The sequence below is a fragment of the Piliocolobus tephrosceles genome, chromosome 4 (assembly GCF_002776525.5).
Source record: "Piliocolobus tephrosceles isolate RC106 chromosome 4, ASM277652v3, whole genome shotgun sequence".
Taxonomy (NCBI): domain Eukaryota; kingdom Metazoa; phylum Chordata; class Mammalia; order Primates; family Cercopithecidae; genus Piliocolobus; species Piliocolobus tephrosceles.
Genome location: NC_045437.1, coordinates 153,496,898 through 153,524,381, shown reverse-complemented (window position 1 = coordinate 153,524,381; position 27,484 = coordinate 153,496,898). Strand labels below are relative to the sequence as shown.

The following is a 27,484-nucleotide window of genomic DNA, read 5'->3' as shown; positions in this document are numbered from 1 at the left end:
ATTGTTACCACACTATAGCCTAAAAACCAAACACGAAAATAATCCAAAACCTGAAAAAAGACCACAAAGATAAATGAAAAATAAACCGAATGTGGCTTTGGACTTCCTATTGTGGATGAAAAATACCTATCTGGGGTTTGAGGGGGAAATGAGTAATCACTTCCACTGGCATCCATTTTCATTCTGCTTAATAACATTGAGTTCTTTTCATTGATATTTTCAGAAATGGGAGTCTTAGACTATGCAAATGGAATCAAATCTTGATAACTACCTGAAGGAGAAGATGAATGTTTCTATTATGCTCCATCTTGTTACTAACCTCACAAGCTAACTGTTCTTGCTCATTCCTGGGTATAAACCAAGCCAACTATGGGAGGAATTGGCTTACAGTTTAACTTTAAAACAAGATGATAAGAGTCCCTTCCTGAAACTAACCCCTTCCTTGCTCAGGGTCCTTGCTCAGGGACCAAAACTGCCTTTGTAAACCTAATAAATTGCCCACAAGGTTAGAATTATGGTAGAGGCCTAAATTCTGTTAGAATGTAGGCATAAATTCTAACCAGTCACTGTTTTATAATTTGTCTTTTTATAACTGCTTACTGCTCAGGTGTCACGTAGCTGGAGGTCATTTGTAACTTCCTCAACTGGTCCTATAGATAACAGCACTGTTGTCAAACATAAGACTAATGTTTGAGATCTTTTTCAGACTTTTGCATTCTGGTGACCAACTAATTCCACTTGGACCTGTGACTCATACCAAGAAACAGACTCAAAAGGTCCTGTGTCCCCCACCCAGAAATGGACTCAGTACACGAAGACAGTTTTGAAATTCCTATGATTTCATCCTCAACCAGTCAGCAGTACCCATTCTCTAGTCCCTGCCCACTAAATTCTTCTTAAAAACCCTAGCTTCCGAGTTCTTGGGAAGGCAGAATTGAGAAATATCTCCTGTCCTTCTGCGAAGCACCCTGGTGATAATTAAACTCTCTCTACTGCAACAACAACAACAAAAAAAGTGAGAGGATGTCCTGTTTATAACAGAATAAATTGTCAGAGGAAATTAAAAATAAAGTCATAGAAATACTAGAAGAGAACTCAGGTGCATTAAAAAAATAACCTTTGAGGAATTGAAATCAGTACATCATAGAGAAATCTGCATTCCCATGTTAATTGCAGTATTATTTGCAATAGTGAAGACATGGGGAAAACCAAAAAGCCATCAATGAATGAATGGATTAAAATATGTGGTATATATGCACATTGGAATACTATCTAGTCTTACAAAAGCAGGAAGTTCTGTTATTTGCCACAACATGGATGAACCTAGAAGAATTATGCTAGGTGAAATAAGCTGGGCACAGACAAATACCACGTGATTTTATTTATATGGAATCTAAACAAGTTGAACTTGTAGAAGTAGAGAGTAGATTGGTGGTAGGTGGGGTGGATAAAGAAATGGGAGATGTTGGTCCCAAAGTACAGAGTTTCAGTTAGATAGAAGAATAGGTTCTGACGATCTATTTCACAACATAGTGACTATAGATTGTAATAACGTATATTTAAAAAAGCTGAAAAAAGGACTTTGAATATTTTCCATCTAAAGAAATGATAAGAAATGATAAGTATTTGAAGTGATTAATATGTTAATTAACCGGATTTGATCATTCTATAATGTATACACATATGAAAGCATCACATTATATACCATAAATATATATACTTATTATTTATCAATACAAATAATTGTTGAGTAGCCTTTTAAAGCATGACATGAAATCTACAAGACAAACTGAAAAAACTCACAAATAAGAAAGCATAAAATTTGAATAAAATTTCTGTTCAGAAAAGATTACCATAAAGGAGATAAAAAGACAAACTGAAAAAATATTTGCAACACACAAAACAGATAAACATCAATTTTTTTCATAAAAATAATTTTTATAAACCCAAGGTACAAACAGTAATGAGCCAAGAAAAAATGGACAAAAGACACAAGAAGACAATTCACAGAAAAAGAAATACAAATGAACATTAAATAAAGAGTTGTTTAATCTTACTCATAAAAGAAATTCAAATCAAAATAGCACTGAGATACTGTTTCTCACCTACAAAATCAGCAGCCATTTAAAAATTTGCTGACACTCACTGTCTGTAAGGAAGTAAAGAAAAGAGACTCTCATTCTCTCTGTGAAATTTACGATTTGAGGCTGCCTTCTGGGACGGCAATTATCAGTCTCTTATGTAGCTTTCAGTGCCAGTGCTCTTTGACCCAGAAACTCCATTTTGGGGAGTTTAACCTACAGATGTGGTCACAGAAGTACAGAAAGTTGTATATATAATGATGTTTAATATAGAACTGTTTATTAAAACAGAAAACTGGAACTAGCCTAAAATTCGTCAATAGGAAAATGATACATAAATTACAGTGTATCTATCTTGTGGAACACTACAGCTATTGGGGAGAAAGAAGTAGACTTGGAGATGCTGATATGGACAGACACTTCTGCCAGATTTTATTATTAATTAAAGAAAAAAACCAGTTGGGAACTGAATGTGGGGTATATTTTAATAATTTTAAGGCAAAAAGTAAATAAATTAACATATACATATATTTACATATACATACACACACACACACACATACACCTATGTAAAAATAAAAGATTTATGCCCAGATATAAAATAAATTATTAATAAGGCTGAGTCTGGGAATTGACACTGGGGCAAAGAGAGGGTTAAGGAAGAGGAGCTTACTTCTTCCTGTCTATTTTGGGTCCTATTTGGATGATTTTTCCCATCATATATTTCTTTGATTAAAAAATTGAAAAGAAGATGAATGATTTCTTCATTTATCCCTTATTCCTGTACAACACTCACTATTCAGGTAATTCAAAGAGAAACCAAACTCTTGGCTGCTCCAGGCTTAGCTCCTGCTTCTGACAATGAATTTTTCAACCAGTTACAGATCCAGCAGCAACATGGGACCTCAGATTATTAGCACAGTTTAGTTCCTCTCCTTATTGTGGCTTAATTCACCTGAAATAGATTATGCATATCTGGGCCATGTTGCTGAAGTCATTTTAGGAACAAGTCTCTGATCTTAGCCCTCTTCTCATTAATTTTTAATTCCACCTCCCTCTTGTTGATCCTTAGGAAATACAAAAAACAGCCCTCACCATTTTTTTGTAGCCTTTCAGGTAATTTAGTCATGCCTTCTTGGCTTTCTCCATCCCCTACTCTATCACTTCCTTTCTAACCCCTAATGTGTAATTTTCACAGGCCTTCTAAGTGTTTTTGAAATATAACCTCAACAAAGAATGGTAAAAATTCCATCAAGGTAACAGGTCATGAAGCTACCTGGGTCCTACATGGTCCTCCCAGGGGCTGGGCTGGTGCATAGATGTGAGCTCACATGCCTCCCTCTGTTCACCAAGCCCATCCTGGAGAGCTGGCCAAGAATATCAATAATCTCAGGGATCTGTATTCAGTTCTGCTGAGGGGTGCAGACTGCTGGGTGTGTAAGAGAAGGATCCTCTTGAAAAATGAGAGTGTTCTTCTTCCTTCTTTTTTTTTTTTTTTTTTTTTTTTTTGAGATGGAGTCTCGCTCGGTCGCCCAGGCTGAAGTGCAGTAGCCGGATCTCAGCTCACTGCAAGCTCCGCCTCCTGGGTTCACACCATTCTCCTGCCTCAGCCTCCCGAGTAGCTGGGACTACAGGCGCCCGCCACCTCGCTCGGCTAGATTTTTTTTTGTATTTTTTAGTAGAGACGGGGTTTCACCGTGTTAGCCAGGATGGTCTCGATCTCCTGACCTCGTGATCCGCCCGTCTCGGCCTCCCAAAGTGCTGGGATTACAGGCTTGAGCCACCGCGCCCGGCCATCTTCTTCCTTCTAAATGGATCATCACTGACCCCTGGGAGTAGGGGTTATGTTTTGGAAAGAATGGCTGAAGCTGATCTATGGAAGCCAAGTCTGGGCCCAGTCATCATCTGTCTCTCCCTAGTCAGGGATCAGAACACCTTGTCTCATCTCCTGCAGACTTGACTCTGCCTCAGTCCCTGGGGCCTACCCTCACCTTATATTGGGCCACAGAAGCTGCTCTATGGTGGAAACTCCCTGGATTGTGAGACTTGGTTTTATTGATGGTGACACTACATTTTCTAGGAATTGATATTTATAAAGTGTTAACATAACATGGGAGAAATGCCAAAATTACAACATTCAGTGAGAAAAGCAGGATTCCAAATTACTATACAGCCTTGTAACAATTGTTTGAGACAAACAAATCTATGCACAGAAAATACGACTGGATCTCCCCACTTGGTAATAGGTCACAAAACAAAGTCCTAGGATGAAACTGTGGAAGAATGAATGGAGACATAGTCAGAACACTGGAATGGAATAGAAAACAAAGAAACAGAAACATGTATTTGGGAATTGGTATGTGATAGAGGTGGATAGAGATTAGTGAAGAAATGTTAGATTATTTAATGGATGAAACTGGGAAATTAAACATACAGAGAAAAGCAAAAACGGAAACAAACTCACTCTACATACAAAAGCAAGCTCCAGCTGTGGTAAGGACTTAAAAGTGAATGGTAAAGCTAATGAAAGTAATAGAAGAAAAAAAAAGATGTAATATAGAATAATTCTTCATAATCTTAATTGGGAAATAATTTCTTAACAAGATGAAACGCATAAACCATTCAAAAGCAAGGTTTTCTGTTCAACAAAGAATGATAGATAAATGTAACTGATGTTGGGGCTCAAAAATGCTACCCCAAGGCACTTTGAACTGAAGGAGATTGGTAGGGCCTTGGAAGTAAGAAGGTCATTCTGACCTTCCCTAGCCTTTGTGAGAGCTGGCCTTGAAATTCTCTGACCTACTTTGCTAGAAAATAGGAAATAAGATCCTTATTCTGCAAGCGTCCTTCCCTATTCCTGGGAAGGAATGCTAGACAGAGAAGCTGAGAAGAATCTGAACAGACAGGCCTTGTTCTATTACCGTTAGATCATACCCTTTTGTCCAATCACCATTTTTACATGGCTGTCTGTTCTTCATCTAAACTAAGCATAAAAGTAGACATTTCTTCCTGAGTCTTAAGGTCTTCACTTCTGAAAGTGTCCGTGTCATGTAAAACTTTGTTAAATAAATTTATGTTTTTCTCTTGTTAATCTGTCATATGCTACAGGGGTATTGCCTGTGAACCTCGTGATAGGTGATGGAAAAGGCATTACTCCCTTTTTGCCCCTACACAGATGAGTGACACACTGGGAAAAGATGTTTGCAGTGTCTGAAATAGAGAAGGAACTAGTATTTAGAATACCTAAAGAACACTTGCCAAAAAGGTATTTTTAATACCTCAAGACAGAAATCCTGTTAAAAAGTGGGTAAAGCATTATTGTGTATATACCCAAAGGAATATAAATCGTTCTACCATAAAGACACATGCATGTGTATGTTAATCACAGCACTATTTACAATAGCAAAGACAGAGAATCAACCTCAATGCTCATCAATGGTAGACTGGATAAAGAAAATGTACATAAATACCATGGAATACTACGCAGCCTTAAAAAATGAGATCATGTCCTTTGCAGCAACATGATGGAGCTGGAGGCCATTATCCTAAGCAAACTAACACAGGAACAGTAAACCAAATACTGCATGTTTTCACTTATAAGTGGGAGCTAAACACTGAGCACACATGGACACAAAGAAGGGAACAACAGACTCTAGGGCCTACTCGAGGATGAAGGGTAGAAGGAGGGTGAGGAACAAAAAACTACCTATTGGGTAGTTTTTATCCCAGTACTTATTACCTCGATGATGGAATAAACTGCAAACCAAACCCCTGTGACATGCAATATACCTACATAATAAATATGCACATGTATCCCTGAATCTAAAATAAAAGTTAAAATTTTTTTAAATGTGGGTGAAGAAAAGATCAAAGTAGGCAATTCACAGAAAGGAGAAACCTACATGTCTAAACAGTAGAGGAGGTGGTCAGCCTCATTATTAATTAGAGAAACACGAATTAAAATGACTTTACATTTCTCATACTGGCAAACATTAGACAGCAGCATGTGGCACATCAAAGCCCCTGAAAGAGTGCAGACTAAGGTGGGTCTTCTGGGGGTTAGTCTGCTGTGTTCACTGAACCTAGCTATGGGCATTCCTTCCTGAGTCTAGAACACAAGAATGCTTGAATAGGATTGTAAGGGGGTATAGGGATGTTCTTTGCAGCCTCCTTTGTGGTAACAACAAGTGAGAGGCAGCCTGGGTGTCTATCACTAAGAGAGTGAGCAAGTCAAAAACTGTAGGTGCAGGAAATATAGTAGTAGGCAGCAGACAAAAGCAAGAAACTAAACACATGTGCAAGCACACATGCAAAACAACCATGTTTTTCATAATTTCCATTAGAATGTAAGCTCCATGAGGGCAGAGACTACAGGGTTTTGATGGTCTTTAAGACCCTCCAGAACCTTGAGAACAGAGTGGATGCAAAAGTCGTATTTCTTCAATTTTTGATAGATACATATATATATATAAACACATCAAATACATCAAAAAGGATGCTTTGTGGAGGGGAAGAAGAATGGAAGTAGGGATAAAGTATGAAGGGAAATAAAAATATGTTGATAATGTTCCATCAACTGAGTTATAGTATTAATTCAAACTTTTTTACCTGGAGGTTGGGGAGGATTAGGAGGAAACACACCAAAATATGAACTATTCTGACCAGGCGTGGTGGCTCGCACCTGTAATCTCAGCACTTTGGGAGGCCGAGGTGGGAAAATCACCTGAGGTCAGGAGTTTGAGACCAGCCTGGCCAACATGGCGAAACTCCATCTCTACTAAAAATACAGGTGGCAGGCGCCTGTAATCCCAGCTACTTGGGAGGCTGAGGTGGGAGAATTGCTTGAACCTGGAAGGTGGTGGTTGCAGTGAGCCAAGATCAAGTCACTGCACTCCAACCTGGGTGACAGAGCGAGACTCTGCATCAAAAAAAAGATTCTTAGATGGTGTAATTAATGATTAATGCTAATATTTTTGTTCATCTGCTCTTCTATATTTTTAAAAATCCTACAGTCAACAGTGTTTTACTTTTATTATCCCCAAACCCAACACTTTAAAAGGTTTTTATCATACTTGAGAGGGCACTGTCCCCAATACCAAGTTTCCTCTCTCGGCTGCCGTCCCTCCTTTTATCTGTTCTGCTTTCCCCAGCACCACAACTGTGCACACATACATAAGTATACATACACGCAAATCACACACCATGTACACATACAACACACACACACATACACATACACACAACACACACATGGACACGCACATTTATGAAGTTCCCATATCCCTGGCTTGGTTTGTGCTTGGTCAATAACCAAGAAATCAATGACCTCCGGTTTCCTCCAGACTGATCTCTTAGTTAGGATTATCTTTGGCTTCCTAGAATATATGACCCACTGTATGGGTCACTGACCTCTGGCCTAGTTTACCCTACTGGGGGTCTTCCTAGATTCCTGGTCTCAACCTTCACCAGTTTATCTCAACCTGGTGCTTACCCTACTGTACTGAGTTGAATAGCACCACGCACCCCAATGCATGTCCTTCCTGGAACCTCAGAATGTGACCTTATTTGGAAATAGGATATTTGCTAGTGTAACTCGTTAAGATGGAGTCCTATTGGAATAGGGTGGATCCTCACTCCCAAATGACTGGTGTCCTTATCAGAAGAGAATTAACATAGAAAAACACAGCGAGAACCCTACTGCATTATAACAGAGGCAGAGACCGGAGCGGTGCATTGACAAATAAAGGCTTGGCAGAAACCACCAGAAAGTAGAAAGAGGCAAGGACAGATCCTCTTCTAGAGCCTCCAAGGAGGGCATGACCCAGCTAACACCTTGATTTTGGACCTCTAGCCCTCAGTACTGTGAGAGAATAAGGTTCTATGCTTTTAAGTCACCACGTTTGTGCTACTTTGTTATTGCAGCACTCAGAAACTAAAACCACCACCCACACTCAATTGAGTATTTGCCAAAGGAGGTTTTGGGTGCCCAGAAAAGCCTTGATTGCACCCAGTCTCTTCTTGGCATGGCATTTTCAATATCCACAGTCCCCTGAAGGAAAGGAGAAGGAAGGAGAAGGGGAGGTCTACTCCATAACTTTATTTATGCTAAAATAAGCTTTAGTTTAACATAAATCAGAGAGAAGATTCAGCCATTTTCCTCTACTTTAATGAAAAATTTACTTGGTTCATGCAACCAACAGAGAGAGAAAGATGTTTTTAGAATCTTGAAAATGCAGTGGGAAGATTAAAGTCCACTGGAATCCTTTCCATTCTGGGGTTATCACTTCTGAACCCACTTTCCAATACCTCTGCTTTGCAAAGAACAATTTGGCTGAGCCTGGGACACACTCTCTTCTAAGGTCAAGGTCAATTTTCCATCAAAGATCAAGGTGGAAAATTGGAATTGACATAACCCTCCTGTTCTCCTTCTATTTTACTGGGCTCCTGTCTTAAAGGATAAGTTAAAGAGCTGGCTCTGTTCTGCTTCCTGTCCCTATGGCTCTCCACTGCCTGGAGCACCACTGTGAAGCACTGAGAGGTCCCAGAGATAGCAGAAGCAGGGTCCTGGGGAACTTGAAGACAAGACGGTGGTCCTGGAAGCAGTGAGGAGACAGTCACCTGCTCCAACTGCACTATGGCTTCATCTGTAATGAAGCACCTGCTGGTGGAGATGGGCTAGTCCTTCTGCATTCATATGCCACTCACCCTGTCCTGGGAGGGTCTCATCTTCCTACATAGGCCTTCCAACTCTTTCCATTCTTGAGCTCTCCAATCCATTTTCTATAGCAGGTAGAGTAGATCTTTCCAAACTGCATATATGAGTCACTCACTCACTTGCTGAAAACATCCGATGCCTCACCATTCACCCTACAATGAAGTCCAACTTCTTACATGGCCACTAATGGTAAAGCCATGGCTAAGGTTCTCTTTAACATCCATGTCACCTGCCACTTCTGTTTACTCCCTCCAGTAGATCCAGACCATGTTACTCAGAATTCTCTGAATGGGTTTCTTTTTCTCCTTCCCTTCACTGGGCTATTTCATGTGTTGTTTCCACATGCAGAGCCCTCTTTCCTATTCTCTGTCATCCATCTATCTCTTTTATTCCATTGGGTTTCATTTTAGACATTGCCGTAAGCTGCCCCATTAAGACAACTCTATTAAAATTACGTTTTTATTTTCTATCACAATTGTAATGCTGTATTTATTGATATGATAATATGAAGGACAGTTATCTCCTCCCCTTGACAATAAGGTCCTTGAGGGCAGGAACTTTATATTGTTAACTTTATGTCAGCATCCAATTCAGAGCCTTGTCCAGACTAGAAGCTTTATATGTATTCATTGCATGAATAGGGAATTTTCAGATGGCTCTGTTACTAGGGCCTGCCTAGCTCTGATATTCTGTGAGTCTATAGATCTTGTCCCCATCCTGACAAATATTTTCTGTATTTAATCTGAGTGTGAATTTACTGCTAATAAAACATGTGCCTCCCTGCAGATGGTATGTGCAGCATACTTGATTAATGTTACTCTGCTGTGATTAATGTATATAGCATTGTAATTATTTTTTCAGAGAAAAATCTCTGCATTTCCATTTGATTTAATTTGTGCTACTACTCATTGGCTAACATCCTCAAAGAACTGTTTCCATTTTCTCCATATCTCTGATATTTCAGACTGATAGTTGCACTTGTGTAGGAAATTATTTTTCTCAATTTTTTTATGTGTAGTGATGAATCTTTTCCACGGAGATATTTTTCAAAAAATAATCTCTGTATTTGGCAGGATCTCCGCCTGCCCATTTCCTCCCTCCTCCTCTTTTGCTTCTCTATCTTTCCAGCCCACGTCGCCTCTCTCCACAGTAATATGTTAGCAGCACTCTAAGCTTATTCAGTTTTAGTGTTCTGCATTTTTTTCAATTGGAAAACATTCCCTTGGCCTATTTTTAACCATGGAGCTAACACGTACAGCCTAGTTGTTTTCTTGTGCGGGAAAAATCTGCCATGGGAGTGGGAAGCTTAGCAGAAATCAACAAGACCCTCTGAATAGAGGAGGTGCTGAAATTTAAGCCATGTTACTGGGAGGAAAAGTTGTGGTGCTGAAAATCCAGTGGGTGCTGAGAAACAGAGAGATCCTCATGGAGCTCTCTGGTGAAAACTTAATAGTGCTTATTATGTATATCAGCTTCTCTGCAAGAAGTTATGTAATTTTTATCTCATTTAATCCTCACCAACACCCTGGGAGGTCATTATTCATTAATTTAATCGCTGATTTATTTGTCTATTTACTGAGCTAATATTTACTTAATACTATATGTGCCAGGATTTTCTGGAGGTTAAATGGGATGGTGTAGAAATTTCTTAGCAACTTGATGAATGGTAATGTCACTTACAGAGTTGGACAGATTAGGGTAACAGCAAATGTTTGGGTGGAGTAAACAAGCATTCCATTTTGGTCAAGTTACAACTGAAGCACAGTCATGCATGGCACAATAGCAGTTCACTCCAGAATGGACTGTACGTATGACAGTGATCCCATGAAATTATAATGGAGCTGCCCTCTCCAGGTATATCATTAAAAATTTTTATACCATATTTTACTGTGCCTTTCCTATTTAGATATGTTATATACACAAATTCTGACCACTATATTACAACTGTCTACAGTGTTCAGGACAGTAACATGCCGCACAGGTGTATAGCCTAGGAACAATAGGCTATCCCACAGAGCCCAGGTGTGTAGTGAACTGTATCATCTAGGTTTGGGTAGGTACACTCTATGATATTCACACAGTGATGAAATTGCTTCACAATGCATTTCTCAGGACATATCTTCATTAAGTAATACATGACTGTATCCTACCCTCCATTTTTCAAATGAGGAAACTAAGTTCCAATAGATGCCCAAGATTACATGGTTGGTAGGAGAGAGAAGAACCAGGTCAGTCTGGTTCCAGGGCCAAGCTCCTCACTGTCCACTCCTCAGCCTCAAGGAGATGAAGCATGGTGCAACGGGTGCCCTCCAGGACCTGCCCCTCTGCGCTTGTATCTTTTATCACACTCAAATAACTGTCACCCAGAGCATACTGTCTCCCTGTATCTTGGAGGCAGATACTCATGACATAGACCCTAGAAGAGAAACATCATCTTAATTTTAGGCATTATTTGTGACCCAATGAAAAGTTGTTATTAAAGGACACATTAATTGACTCATTTTCCTCTGATGACTCATTAATGAATGCTCTGGCAAAAGCATTCCCCTAGACATGTAGGCAGAAAAATAGAAAAAAACCAAAACAAAACAAAGCTAATATAAGCAGAAGTCACTTTGTCCCTTCTCTGGAGATAAGCCAGTCCCTGGGTCTTGCTTTCAGGTATAGGGTCCTGTGACCAGGCCCCAGTGTGGCCCTGAGGAAAGGCATTCACACTTTGACTATATTTCACCCGTGTATGCTTAGTGAGTGGCAGTTCCATCAACTCATCACCTGACATCCACCAGCTTTCTTTCCTCTACTCACATTTCTGCATCATCAGATGCTCAAACAGAGGACTAGAGGGACTCAGATCCCTGAGGGGATTAGGAATAGTATACAGTCATCCCTCAGTATCTGCAAATGATTGGTTCCATGACCTTCCCCCCTACCAAAATCTGAGGGTGCTCAAGTACCTGATACAAAATGGCATCATATTTGCATATAACCTGTGCATATCCTATACACTTTAAATCATTTCCAGAGAATGTATAATACCCAATACAATGTAAATGCTATGTGAATAGTTGTTCTACTGTGTTTTATTTATTTGTATTGTTTTTATTGTATTGCGATTTTTTGTTTATTTTTTTCCGAATATTTTCCATCTACAGTTGGCTGAATCCATTGATGTGGAACCTGTGGATAGGTACCGCCAAATGTGTAAGCTCACGCTTTGAGGACTTTTCTTCTAGATTCTGTCTTACACACACAGGCACACATCACACACATAAAACATCCTTTTAAGGCCTGCAGCCTTCACAACTTAAAAAATATTTTCCCAATAGAAAAGGAAACAATTTTCAAGCCATTTCCTGAATGTTAAGCAGGCATTTATTTATACTCCCAGCCAAGCTTTCCCAGGGTGTTGGACTATAACATTTAAAAATTCTAAAATGATTCAAAGTATTTGAGAAACTGGTGCAAACACTGAAAGCTGGGGCAATAGGCTTATTCAGCCTGCAGCCCAGGTGGGGGCCTTTCCCCAAGCTTCCTGTCTCCCTGGCTGCACACAGCCAGAGGTTAGGTGTGCTCTAAGCCCTGGCACAATGAGACAAAGTCACTCCTTCTCCTCACTCTTCCCTTTTCTATTCTGATAAGTTTGTAAGCAGATTGCAAACTATCACCTAAACGTCTTTACCTTCCACAATGGGATCTCTCTCGAGATCATAGCAGGTGGCAAATTGGTCTTATTTATCATTATTTGCATTTTTAATTTGTAGTATTTTAGGCCCAGAGAATTTTCATGAGTCTTAAGATGACAGCGCAAACATTAATACATAATTCGTCATCTATTTTTCATAATACATGTGGTTAACAACCTATTGATAAACAGAAAAATCATTACCACTTTAACTAGGATAAAGTTAGTTCTTGCCCCCTACTATTCCTCTCTGAGGTCTCAAAGGATAAACTGCTTGTGACTGAAGCACCATCCACAACCTCCGTGCTATTTTGTCAACAGGAAGAGCCTTCTCGCTTGTAGCTTTGTTATTCTTCAGAACCACTAGATGTTAAATAACTGCAATACAGTGTTTGTGAGGCTTCCGCAGTCTCTGATTTGGGCACAGTGGATGCTTTTAAATGTAAGCAAAAGATGAGAAAGCAAGAGAGATACCCCTACCCCATACTGCTTTCTCTTTCCTTCCAAAGTTCTAAACCTCACTCTACAATATTCCCTTGTCATCCCTTCTTTCCATGTCCCCACCCTGCTCCATCAGGCATTGCTGTTTTCATAACTCAGTTGGAAGAAATATCAATTCCTCTAATCGTTTTGAAATAAAAGCTCCACAGAAAAATAAAATGCATAGACAAAATGTCCAGGAATTTGACTGGGAAGCAAATAAAGGAGACTAGCAAAATAAAATGGACCCTAAGCAATTTTATCACAAAGATGATCAGTGAAGAAAACCAAGCAGATTAATTCAGGAGAGCTGCAGACATCACACTCTGTTCTTGGTGGCTGTTACCCAACTGAAGTAGACAATTTTTTTATTTTTCCTTGCTACTCTAGGTGCCTCTACACAGAGAGCACATATTCCACAAGGATGAAGCACTTCTGAGAAGTCCAGCTCACACTAATATTCCTTTTCTCTGGCTCTTACTGCATGGAAAAACCAATCAACCAAAATGTTATTTGTTGACAGTGCTCCCAAAACCCATTTTAGGTACTGTGGGGAAGATCAAGAAGACACACTTTGCCCTCCATCACCATACAATGAAGCAAATGATTGGGAACAGCTATTTAATGTGTATGGACTTTGTCCCCCCAACCAGCCTGTAACTTTCTTTACAGCTTCCTCGTTTCACTATGTCCATCAAATGCCGCTATTAAATCCACCCATGGAGGAAGAGTTTAAACCATAAAGAAAAGGAGTCAAGTGCTTCATTAGTTGAAATGATTATCCTTTTAGGATTTCCTTTATTCCCTTCATCAAGTATTTCTGGAATGCTCACTAGCTTATTGGGCGCCACACAAGGCACCAGGGAGGCCCCAGTGACCACACTGAGTTTTAATATCTTTCTAGATCCAAGATTAGAGAGACATAAGAAAATCCTTGAACAGCTACATAATTTTTACACCAAAAAATAATGACTTGCTAGCAGGCATCTAACTCCAGCCACAATTTGCTGAAGACCTTGACATTGGCTGCAATTTTTGTTAATGACTAGTGTCTATTCTGGTGATAAATTAAAGTAACTTCAAAAACAATAGCCTGGGAAAACTATTTTTCATGGATGATGCTTCCTAGTAAGGAAGAGGTTTTCCCCAAATGAGTATTTTAGGGGATGTGGAGGATGACATATGACATTTCCAATAAGCATCTGATAGTTTTTTACACAATTCATGGCATCAGATCATCTCCATAATATGTGGCTACAAGCAGCAACATGTGGTCCCTTGAAAGCAGAACGGATTCAGAAATAGTGCATTTGAGAAGACACTCTCTTGCTCTTTATTTTTTTTATTACAATTTGACTTCTTTCCTGCTAAGCTACTCTCCTCTGAGAAGATTTATAATATCAGGAATGCACATATAAGGCGAGCTGAATAAGTAATAAAGTACTAAAGGAACAGTTATGTTAATTTATAATGTGCCATTTGTCGACAATCCAAAAGACATCACTTCAAACAAAGGTGACTAGGTGGATGTTAATAGCCAGCAAATGTATTAATGCAAACTCTTGTTCCAAGTAACTGCATTGTAGAAAGGATTTTTCATTACGTTACTGGTCTTCTTAATTGTCCAAAATTTTCATATTTACTTTTAAAATCAAAAATTGTCCACAATTTTCATATTTACTTTTAAAATCAAAATATCATAGTAGATGCTTTCAAATGAAGTTCCAGTTTCAGATAGTGCAAATACTAAAATATGCCAGATTTGAGTTTTACTAAAAAAAATTGGCTCAGATGTAATTCCAAATGTTAGTTTAGTATCATTTCATTTAGCAAGGCTGGCATGCTCCCAGATACAGTAGAGAATTGTGCAATTTTCCAGATAATCTAATCCAAAAAAAATCTTTTTTTGGCTTGAATTTTTAAAAAACTTTTTGGCTTGAAATATCTGAATTAATTGGTTTAGCCATTCCTTTCACATGGCCAATGCAGAATAGGTCCGAAGACTGAGCAACAAGCAAAGTTCAACCAATTTTCCTCAGCACATCCTTGACCTTAATGTTGGTGAGTACGGTTTATTGTACAGAAAAAAAGAAAAAAGAGGCTATATTCCTTAAGAGTTTCTTTCAGTAATCTCTACCTCTACATCCACCAAGTTTTTCAGATGAGACCATACAATGTAGGATTTAGAGAAGTGGCTTCAATTTAGTGGTTGGGTCTCAGATGGAGGACAGATGACATAAAGTAAACTTCTTAAAGAATTCTTATCTAGTCCCAATTTGTGGGGCCCTGCAACCTCCTCTTGGCCTGGCCTTTCTGTCCCTGGCTTATGGCATGAGCGTCTTCCTACAGAGAGGCTTCCATGACCTCACCTACATACAACAAAATTTTCTCCCTCTTCAGTCCCAGTGCCTCACACTCCAAATTCTCCAATTAATCTTATTTATCAGACAAATTAATTTCCCAAACTCTAGTTCTCATCACTTTAGTTCCCTAATTACAAACTTTCCACCGCTCTCCCTTTCCTACAAGACAACCTTAAAAGTGCTCAGCCTGACCTGCTGGGTCCTTTGAGATCCTTCCCCAACTGATCTCTTCAACATCTCTCCTGAATGGCCTACAGGAAGCTTGTATTTGAGTCACATGGAACTACTCGCCCTCCCTGCTCTGGCCCATTCTGGACCTTATCTTCACTTACCTCCTCCAAATGCCTACTCTCTCTTCCTAATGACCCAACCACTCCTACTCATTAAGGCCCAACCCAATTACATCTCCTTTGAGCCCTCCCTGAAAAATGCGGCCCAGGAGAACCTTCCTTTCTATGAGCTGGTACCCATTCTTGGCCGTATAATTGTGTGCCATACAGGGCAGCTCCTCCAATGACATCTAGTTTGGATCATGAAGTTTTCACTTGCGGTAACAGCTCTGTGTGCAATACCTCTTTGCATGGCATGTAGCACATGATAGTCTGTGGTTGAATGGCAGGATGAGAAATAATGAGCCCAGTTGTGGTTCCTACTCTTCCAGCTATACCTTCTGCAGTGGAGGATCCTTTATCATTCATGTAAAAACAAGTGAAACCTGAAAAGCCTGATATACAAGCAAGGCTCTGGCCCTCAGTTTCCTGAAGTGGCTAAGAGTTGACTCTGGGGTCTGAGTGCATAGATTAGAACAATGGTTTTGCTATTTACTGGCTATATGATCCTCTGTCTACTTCTGTGCCTTCATATAAAATGAGGCTAATAACAGTACTCAAGTCATCTGGTTGCTGAGAAGATTAAATAAGATCGTATAGATAAGGTGGTTAGTGCTAGGCACACAATAACTGCCCACTAAATATTTGCTCTTGGCTGGGCGCAGTGGCTCATGCCTGTAATCGCAGCACTTTGGGAGGCTGAGGTGGGCAGATCATGAGGTCAGGAGATCGAGACCATCCTGGCTAACACGGTGAAACCCCATCTCTACTAAAAATACAAAAAATTAGCCGGACATGGTGCCAGGCACCTGTAGTCCCAGCTACTTGGGAGACTGAGGCAGGAGAATGGCTTGAACCCGGGAGGCAGAGCTTGCAGTGGGCTGAGTTCATGCCACTGGACTCTAGCCTGGTTGACAGTGCGAGACTCCATCTCAAAAAAGAAAAAAAAATTGCTCTTATTTTTATTAAACACTGTGTGAAAAGAATTTCCTACTTTAGGAAGTTTTCTCTTTCAGGTGGAATGTCAGTTGACAAAAAAAGCACAGGCCTGCTATTGAAAAATGCACTTTGGAGATGGGTTTCCATCCTCTAGGCTGGCCTGGCAGGTCAAGGTGTTCTCAGGGTGATTGAATTACAGCACTTTCACCTGGGCTCATCTACTAGGTTGACAAACTCAACTCTACAGAGACGCTTTCATTTTTATTTTCCTAAACCACCTCCTCAGCCCATTGACAAGAAAATGGCAAGAGCTTCCCAGGTTTAAGAAAAGCTGCAGCCAGGTCTTCCTGTTAGACTGAGACTGATCAAAACATTCCAGGATGAGACAGAGATGTGAACAAGACAAATCAGAGCCACATAGGTGAAACAATCAAGAAGTCTAAGCCTTGCACTAGGAAATAACCACAGGTCCTTAGGTATCCTAGACACTCCTGAGCTCCCTGAGGCAGAGCTAAGGCATTGACATCAGAACCACAACATAATCCTGCCTGCACTGGTCTTTTACTGCATGGATTTGTACTCAAGTCAGTTCTTAACCGCATTTATGTAGTTTGAAACATTTCACCCAGAGGGCTGCTTTTCCTCAGGCCTACCTCTGACAGGTGAGATGTGTTCCCCTCCTCCCCTGGGCCTGCCTAGTAAGATCCCGAGGTTTCCCCCTTTCTTAGATTTGAAGACAACCCATTTTGCACTGGACACACGCGCAAGAGCCCCTTGAGCAACCTGCCTGCAGGGTACTAAGTGGGAGAGTTACCTTGAATTCAGTCTCGATGTTGGCTAGTCTGGCTAACTCGTTGCTGAGCTCCAGGGCGGTGAGGACAGGGTCTTCGCTGGACAGGGACAAGTAGGCGGCACTCGCCAGTCCTTTGTAGGCGTTCATGCGCGAGCGCGAGTGGCTGAAGGAGTCTTTCCGCTGTTTCTCGGTGCACTCAGTGCACTTGCAGAAGTAGTCATGGGGCCTCTCAATGCGGGCGCCCTTGAGCAGCAGGATGTGCACGATCTCATACTCCTGGCAGTGCGCCGCCAGGATAATGGGCGTGATGTCGTGGGAGAAGCGCGTGCCGTCCTCGTCGTAGGCATAGAAGTCGTCATCACGCAGCTCCTGTTCCAGCGGGCTGAGCGTCAGGCGCTGGCCCTGCGCGAAGGCCGGGTGGTTGAGGATGGCCTCCACGATGCGCACGTAGCCCTTGCTGATGGCCAGCAGCAGCGCGTCCCCCACCCGTGCCAGGTTCTCCTTCTTTAGCAGCAGCTCCGTGACCTCTAGGTGCTCGTTGCCCACGGCCAGCTGCAGCGCGTTCTGCCCCATGTAGTCCACGCAGTTGAAGTTGAGGGTCTTGGACTCCTCCAGCATTTTTCGGACCACCGGGATGTTGCCATACTCAGCTGAGTCCAGGAAGCGCTCCTCCTCGGGCGTCAGGCTGGTGCCCTTCTCGTTGAACATGTAGGCGGGACCCCGGATGGCCTGGCGACGGCCCTTCTCCCTCAGCGTTGTGTGCCGGCGCTGCATGTTTTTGAAGGTGCTGCTCCCCAACCTATGGGACAAGGCAAAGATGCCTGGTTACTTTCCTGCGGGTTCCCTAGCAGTAGAGCACACAATGGTTGAGATACACAAAGAATATCATGCTTGGAATCTTATGAGGAATTGTGCAGTCTTACAAATTATTGTCTGAATCATCAAGATTCAGACACACTGGGTTACCTGAACTATTTCTTTCAAGTGGTAGAATATGACTCAGTTGTCTGTCTCTATATGCCTTGGGTGGAGACGGGGTGGCAGGGCTGAAAAATGGATTTAGAAGGACCCTAATAAGAGATAGAGGATGGGCGTGGGATGGTGGTATGGCTGAATGCTATTGGTTTTATTTCCATTTGTATAAAGTTGAGAGAGCCACTAAACCCCTTGGTACTTCAGTTTTCCAATCTGCTCAACGTGGATAACTTACATGTGCTGCAGAGTCTGTAGGAGGATTAAATGAGGTAATTTGTGTGTAGAAAGTATAAGTCAACACAGGTTTTGTTCTGTTCCCTCTTGCCTCTTTTTATGCCCAGGTCTCCAAGGGCTGTGCCATAGAGTTGGCCATCACACATACGGCTGCCTTCGGTTCAGATGTCTCCCCCTGAATGAGCTCCTGCACCATGGCAAAACTGCAGCAACATGCATGCATGCCACACGTGTCTGTTTCTACATTCTGTGCTATTCTCTATGGGGACAGTGCTTTCTGGTCCACACGCAATGTAAGCACCTATTAAAGGGCAAGATGTGGCAGGAAGCAGGACTAGAATCATTGCCACTTGCTGATGGCCACTGAAGCAACCCTTCTGAGAGAATTCAGCCTTAGCTTCTTAATATTGAGCCTGGATTTTTATATGGATGGAAGAAATAGCTCAACTTACATGCTGGGTCCCCTTCTTACTTATTGCTGTTTCCCAGTGTGGCCTAGTGTAGAGTTTAATACTAATGCTACTAATAATAGCAGTTAACATTTATTAAGCACCTACTATATGCCAGGTATTATATTAAGAGCTTCACATATATTAATTTGTATAATTCTTGCATCAAATCTATGAGGAAAGTGCTATTATTATCCTCATCCTCAGATGAAGATACTAAGAGTAGAGAGGCTGAAAGGCAGACTTTGGAGTTAGGAGGTTTAGAGTAGGAATCCTGGCTCCACCATTTGCCAGTCTTGGACAATGAAAGTTACCCAAATTTACATTGCCAAGGTGTTGAAACAGCAAACTAGAGACAATAACAGCTACTGTGTAATTTAAGCTCAAGTTGGGGATATGCCATCTCTAGCCAGGCTTGAGACCTTGAGCAGGTCCCAGCTTCTAGATCTCAGATAACTATGGAATAGAGGAGCTGGACCAGATATTTCCTAAGCCTCTACCAACTTTGACATCTTAAATGTTGTTGATTCTCCAATTGGTTCTACCTGTATTTTCTACTTTTCTTTTCTACTCTACCTCCACTCACATTATTCAGAGAATATTAGAATGGCATAAATATTAACAAGAGTGTATCTTTTTTAAAGAGTAAGTACTTGGATATTTGTTTTTAACTATTTTCCATGGTCCCAGAGAATTGTCTTTTTAAAAAATTCGTTATGTCTTCATGCATAAACAATACTTAATATTTCACTTTAGCCATTTTTAAAAAATAATCAAACAAAAATGATTACAGAGAAAGGCTGTAAAATTAAATCCAATGTTTTGAGATCTCAAAAAGTCATGCAATTAGCCTTGTGAATGTTTAAATTGGGGACTCCATTTAGTTTTCTGCTCATTTTACCTGTTGACCTGCTCAACCTGCTCAAACATTTTTGGTTTTAGTTCCTTGGGGGCCGTATGTCTGGTATAAAGCAAAGAATGGGGATCAGATCTTGGTATTCTAATCCTGCCTGGAGCTGAGTCACACTTCCCTTGGGAAAAGCTGCTAAATTATACAGTGGAGCAACTTCTTTATCTGCACAAAATAAAAAGAATAATTACGGGCAACTCCCTCAAAAGGCAACCGTGGGTGATAAATCCTAATAGAGAGCTCTGTACACCTTTAGGAAGAGTGTCTGAACCACCGTCCACTTTTTAAATGTGCACTTTGATAAAAGATTGCTGGGGAAAAGACTGTCAGAATTCAAGTTCATGAGATCCTTCTGAGCCATTCTTTTCAACAATGCCATCATTCCAGAGACAGTCTGTTCATTGGTACCAAAGGCAGACTGTGGATTAGGAATCCCAGAGAAACATTTACAGGAAAGAAAGATTCACAAATAGTGTGCAGGCACTTATTATTATAGGGTTTTCAGAAAGAGAAAGTTACTGAGTTGAAAGCTAAGCAGTTACCCCACTTGTATTCCCAAGAGGCTTTGTTTCAGGAGATGTAATGGACTCAGTTACAAGGCCTGTCATCTGGGCACACACGCACACAGGTAGAAGTTGAACCCAAGGAAGACTGATAATAACCTTTTTCATGGAAGTACTCAGCCTGTCCTACAATAGTCTTCTACTTCTCTCAGAAACACTTTTTTAGACTTAGCCGTCACAACTCAACCTGAGAAAAAGCAGTTTACACTCAAGAGCATCTGAGCAGTGTGTCAGATACGAAACAGCAGCTGTCTAAGAAGAAGCCGGCACTACAGCTTGATTCCACGTCACTTTTCCATTAGAGGTCTGCTCAAGAGGGAGAATAGGTCAGACTACAAGGTCAAGGATACCCAACTATTACACAGCAACAAGCCATGGAGAGATTAACTCAAAGGAAATTTAATGACTACTGAACCAAGTCATAGCAGAGAAATATTTCACAAGGAACACATAAGTACCCAATCTAAATTCAGAGTCCATGTGAATATCACAGACACTGCAGCCTACAAACTTAAAGGATATTCAAGCATTGTTTATTCATTCCACTCATTACAAAACAAAACAAAACAAAACATAAAAAACAAAGTATTAGCATTCTTATCTTTTAGGTGAAGAAATTCTGGTAGGCCAAGTGAAAAGACTAAATCTTAGGTCCTAAGACTTTGGACAAATAATTTCTGCACAAGGGTAGGGCATCATATAAATGTTGATGTTTCTATAATAACTATGTTTTATCAAAGAAAAGAATATATGTGTATAGCTAGTACTTGGCAGATGTTAAGATGTCCTCACCATTTGACATGCATTTTTCTGAATGACCTTGAAAGCAGACACCCAGATGTAGTAAGAAATAAACAAGACTCTTTTGCAGCCTTTAAAACCTCAGCCTTGAAACACATTTGGATGCTCACAAAATTGTCGGTTCTGCTCCTTTCCTAGCAGAATTTAGCGTTAAAAACGAAACCTTATGAGCCTTAGAGTCATGTATGCATATAAACAGATAATGGCATGTGCTACTCAGTGAAATTGCGTCCAATGTGAGGGGCTTCACAATAGACTATGAAGCCATGAGAATTGATGCAGATATTGATGGAGGCCTTTTAACCTCACTGTGGGCTTTTTATTAGCTCTGACTACCTCTTACGCTAATATCCTGCTAATGATGCTTTTTAAACATTTATGCACTTGTGAATATATTCAGTCACCATATCCTTGCTGTTTAATCTTGATATCACAGATATTCATGTTTTAGCTATATATATCACTTGGGTTGGAAAGAATCCACAAAAGATGATGTGTCAGATAGTCACATGGCTCACAACAGTTGGTGGCCAAAGCTCACACTCATGAATCAGATGTGCTGCTGAACTCTGGTGATCCTATCACAGTTTTAGGGCCAATGATAAGCAAAATGAATCTCCCTAAAATGCATTTGGAATTTGATTGCCTTATTTTAGTATTTTTCTTAAAAGTGAACTTTGAACACAAATGCATATTTGTTTGCATGTGTTATTGAGATAATGAGTGATTAAATACCCCAGTTAGATACTATGTTTTACATTTTCCAGAAATGCATACAATTGACATTTGATGTCATTCGGAAGAAGGATTCCAGTGGAAACAAAACCATATATGAGAGGAGGACTGATTATTAAACTCCCTCTTGATCCTTCAGTTGCTATTTTTATCAAGCTGCTCTTACAGATGCATCAGCCAGTCTGAAGGAAGCCAGATGTCATTGATCCAAGAAAAGTATGAATCTTGTGCCCTAAGTCCAGCTGCACATGAGCATGGCCATAAAGCCTTTTGGAGACAGAAACTGCTTAATTACTGAAGAAGAAAAGGCCACTTAATCAAAATGTCTTTTTAGAGATATTTGTTGTCCTTTTCTAAAATTGCTACATGCATCAAAGGTCTCTATGGAAATTATCCAATCTTAAAATCAATTCAGCCTGTAATATTCCCCTACTGGAAATAGAACCAAACAGAATCTAGGAGTCAGATCAAACACCCAGGAAAACCCAGCTTAGCTCTGTGCATCTTCTCCCAAGAGTACGTTTTCTGAGTATTAGTCTAGAGCAACAGTGATAAAATAGTCAAGTTATTTGGAGTCTTCTTCTAAACCACAGTTCTCTTGCCAAAATAACGGGAGTGATAAAGCCCATTCCTCATGTTCCTCAGGAGCACAGTGAAGATTAAATAATGTCTACCAAATGCCCTGGATACCGTAACACTTTATACAAATGTCCATGACAGTAATGATCAAAATCTTACCTATCAATGCACTTAAATACACAATTATTAGAATTGTCTCACATTTTACTGTACATTGATATACTCAACTTAGCTATTTTTCTAAATGACTATACAATAGTTATATTTAACATACATTACACTTTTACCATGTAGGCACTGTCCTAACTGCTTTACATAAATTACTGTTTTAAATAAATTATCTTCTAATAAGCTTAGCTATTTTCCTGAATGACTGTTTAATCATAGTGATTAACATTTGTTTCACATTAACCACGTGCCAGCTACATGCTGAGTAATTTACGTGCATTGTCATTTATATTTATTTATTCATTTATTTTTCAAATAAGACATAAAGATAAATTTAATGTTATAGGTACTCAACACAATAATGCCAGACTGTAAAGAAAAATGGCAATGTAATGATGAATGAATTGTAAATATAAACATATAAAAAAGGAGGTAAGTACATAAATCATTAAGCAAAGATGATTAGAAATGTATAGCGAACACGACACATTTGAGAACATGCATTATCATTTTAAGTTCTCACAAACTATTACATGGTTTAGGTGCTATTGTCATTCCCATCTAACAGATGATGAAGTGATGGTCAAATTAATGAACCACTTTTCTGAAGCTACACAACATGCCAGTGGTAGACTCACTGTTAAGAGTCTAGTCTGTCTGCTTTGAAAGTCTGTGCTTTTGGCTAGTATGCCACTGCCAGCCATCTTCTTTCTGTCTTTCTGTTTTTTTTTTTTTTTTCTGAGTTTCTTTAGACTATAATTTTTTTCCACTAGAGTTCAAGATCCTTGAGGGTAGGGAATACTCATGTATATGGCATATGCACCTGGTGCCCTATACTCCTGACGCCTGGCACATGGTGCTTGGTCAACCAACTTAATTCATTCCTAAATATCTGAATCTGTGTTGGTCATTTAAGAAGATCAGTACGTTGGAGCTGTTGGTGTTTACCAGCATCTTCCTTCTCACAAAATATAGGAGCCATATAATTCTGTAACTGTTATTTCCTACTTATGACTGACAACATTTAAAATAAGGTATGAATTCCTAAGTAAAATCAGTTTCTAATTAGCTCCACTATAAATTATGGCCCATAAGTTGCTAGATGAAGCAGCTAATATCAGAAGGCATATGACATCCTTTGGTGACTGAGGCAGAAAATTGAGACATTCTCACTTCTTCATACTACTTCTGAAAATTTTTACATATTTTCAAAGACATCCAACTTATTTCTAGGTATCACCTTCCTTTTTCTGTTGAAGTTGAGGTGAGATAGTGAACGTAAACTATTTATCATCACCTTGTAAGTGCTCTAATGACATTGCATATTATTAGCTCTATTTTAGCTTATTACAACTATATTAATTGTGGATTTAAGGCATTTAAGTTCCCACCTAAGCTACTGATAATAATTTGCTTGTAAAACATATGTACTTTAAATAAAGAAAAAAAGATACCCACCTAACTACCCCCATGATATACACGAGTTCATACATTTTACCAGTTAATCCTACAGGAAACAAGCAAAGTATCCTTCTTCTACTCATTAAAATGTATTACATTAAGATATACTTTCCAAATAATTCTACTAATGTGGGATGGTTTTGTCATTGCATCTTGGAATAAAAATATTGTCTAGTGTTCCTGAGTGTTAATAAATGTTTCTATTAGTAATTTATTTTCTACCAAGTAACATCATTTAGAGAAGAAGTTATCCTCAGTTTTTTTCAAACTGCCCTAGGTACCACCTATCCAAATATAACTAGCATTTTATATGTGCTTCTATTTTTCTTTTTACTTTTAAAATCCTGATTTTCCTATTTTGGAAGTTGGAAGTTATGAAACTGGATGTCTGTATCTCATTGTGTATAGCTCCAGGTGGAGCTGAAACAAGTTTTGATAGTTCTATATTTTAAAAAGATTTTTCTTGAAATAAAATAGATATGTGTAACCTTTTGATGATTTCACTGACCTCTGTGATAAGAGTCTGAAATAAACATCTACTACCGAGAAAGTAAGAGAGGTCCTTACATTGTGAAATGACAATACTAAAAAAAAAAGTAACATGCTGAATATTTATATGGAGGGAAATGCTGATTGCTTTTACTAAGCAAGAGCTCCTGGTAGCTCTCATCCAAGATACCACATGCATTCTGCAATTAGCCTCAACAAGGCTCCACATAGTTCTGATTTTTTTCTGGGTTAATTACTGCCTAAAGGAGTTATCTAGTCTACATGCCCCTAAGTTTAGGAGCAAGTGTTTTTGGAAATAAATACTTATGAAAAGTCAATTGTGACATAGAACTTTGGTAAGTTTTTAAATAATTGAATCAATATCATTGTTAAAAAGATCTTGGAGATTGGATTTGCACCACATCCATAATGAATATTCTGGATTTAATGTGAATTCATTCATAAATCTGATGTGTGCCTGGTGCTTCAGAAATAGGACTCACCAGCAGGTGGCATTCTGAGGCAAAAATTCACTGAGTGCCACCAGGCAGGGTCAATCATTATTGCCTTTTCTGAATCTACCCTGAATCCATTATGTCTTTAAATTACAATTAATAGCAATAGCATTTTGGTTGTGTCTACTCAATCATAGGTAAGTGAATTTACAACTTCAAACTTAAAGGGGAGATTCTGAGATTCAGAGTTTCAAAGCTCTGCCTAGATTACAACTCTTTCATTAGGAGCATATTTGTTATTTTGAAATGGATGTCTGAAGGAGATATATAGCTCAGATCATATTTTCAGCAAGAAAAAAAGAAAAATGACAATTTTCTTTTTTGCCACCTGTAGTTCTTTAATGGTGGCTGCTTATTAGAATATAACCCTCTCCCTTCTCTCAACCCCATATTTATATTATGATATATACAACCATATAAATACATTAGAAAGCTGTCAGTAGTGAAGGGAAAGAAGAGACAACACATACACACTCTTCTAGGAATAAAACTGTATTACTCTAGCACAAAAGGAATAGGCTACTGAGATGAGTTGTCTATTTCTAAATGGCTTTGAAAACTTAGACATTCAATGAAAGAAAAAAATTTCTTCTACCAACTCAACAAATAAGAAAGACCTCAGCTCTATCTAAAAATTTAAGCAGTGCACTAGAGGAAGAAGGCTGATAAATAAAAGTTCAATTCCGTATTGTAGCGAGAACACAACCTCTACTGGAAAAAAAGATCAATATGAAAGAACCATCATAGCTGCTTACATTGAGGGTATAATACGCAGGCTTGTTCCTCCTCTAGATGACCGGAATCCGGTGCTGAGTTGCGGGAATCTGGCTCCCCATGGGTGGCAGCCAAGGGTGTACCGCTCTCCGTGGTGCTGAAGTATAGAGCTGGTCAAGTGAGTGGAGTTGCAACGATGTGAAAGCGCGCTCCGCTGTTCTTTGTGCTGCAATGGTAAAAACTCTCCTTCCGAGGCAGAACCGTGTTACTGTCCTTTTCCTAATCGGGGGGAAATTTCCCAGAGAACATGACGGAGAAGCATCTGTGTGTGAGAGTGGCATGCGGCGTGGTGATGTGTTGGTATAGTCCCCACCCCCTCTTCCCGACGTAGCTTGAAAGGGAGGTAGCAACTCTTTCTTCTTACCATAGCTCCTCAGGATTTCTACCTGCCCCTTCCTCTGTCCCAGAATAGCACATCACACACACACACACACACACACACACACACACACACACACACCTCGTTATATAAGGCAGCATGTTCTGGTTTCTGAGGCAGAATACTCATTGGTTTAAACAAATGAGGAATGAGTTGGTTTCCTACCTGTTGTGTCTGTGTGTTTACAGAGGGAGGGGTTTAAAAAGAAAACTAAAACCAGATAAGCCTAAAGAGCAATAGAAGTAGTTTTCTTTCATAAGTCTCATCACCACACCACACTTTGTCTTCTGTGAGTGATGTATCTTCCAACTTTACTATTTTGGTTCAGTGGGGTAGAGCAAGTCTCACATTAGTAACAAGACTAAAAGGATTAGGTTTCATTTGCAACTTTCCACTTTTTGAAAGGAAATTCTCAATCCAAAATACCATTTCCCTAACAGTTCCCACACTCACCAATTGCTATGTTACCAAATGGTCTATGATTGTTAAACACTGAGGTACTTTAATGATATCATTGGAGAGAAACCATCTTAATTGAAATATTGCCTGTGTAAGAAAAATCACAATTGCTTCTACAATCTACCTGGGTAACTGACCAATAAATCAGAGTGGTTATTCTCTGAAATCAACGCACGGCTTAATAACTGACACTCTGTAAAACTGCTGCTGTGTGCACGTATAATACTTAGGGATAAAGAGTTGCTTATAATGTACACATGACCATTCTAGTTTTACATCCAAATGAGATTTCATTGGTTGATTAATATGCTACTACTATTTTCTCTGGATATAACATGGTATGTGGGAAAAGACCTTGGGATTTTGATTCACTTATTAACTGTGTGACTTTAGACATGACACTAAACCCATTGAATCTCAGTCTTTTCATATGTGAATGGTGGGTAATAATAGGGTTTATAATATCTTTTACCAATTGTTGTGGTGATAATTAATTGAAAAACCATATACAAATAACCCCAAAGAACTCACACTTAAGGTGTGCATGATAAGTTTGAATGTTCCTTTTAAGTTTTTAAAAATTTGAGACAGGGTCTCACAGTGGTACAATC

General features: G+C 39.6%; 1 protein-coding gene across 4 annotated transcripts in view; it reads right to left on the bottom strand.

Moving 5' to 3' along the window:
- Window positions 1-26,308, bottom strand: part of TRPC7 (transient receptor potential cation channel subfamily C member 7) — a 141,906-nt gene extending 115,598 nt beyond the window's left edge. For all 4 annotated transcript variants that reach the window (XM_023193813.2, XM_031935409.1, XM_023193824.2 and 1 more), the window contains exons 1-2: window positions 26,017-26,308; window positions 17,404-18,181 (exon numbers count right to left, since the gene is read on the bottom strand). In XM_023193813.2, coding sequence (XP_023049581.1) covers window positions 17,404-18,181; window positions 26,017-26,018 — 780 coding nt within the window. In that variant the 5' untranslated portion in view covers window positions 26,019-26,308. The remainder of the gene's footprint in view (window positions 1-17,403; window positions 18,182-26,016) is intronic.
- Between the last annotated feature and the right edge of the window lie 1,176 nt (window positions 26,309-27,484).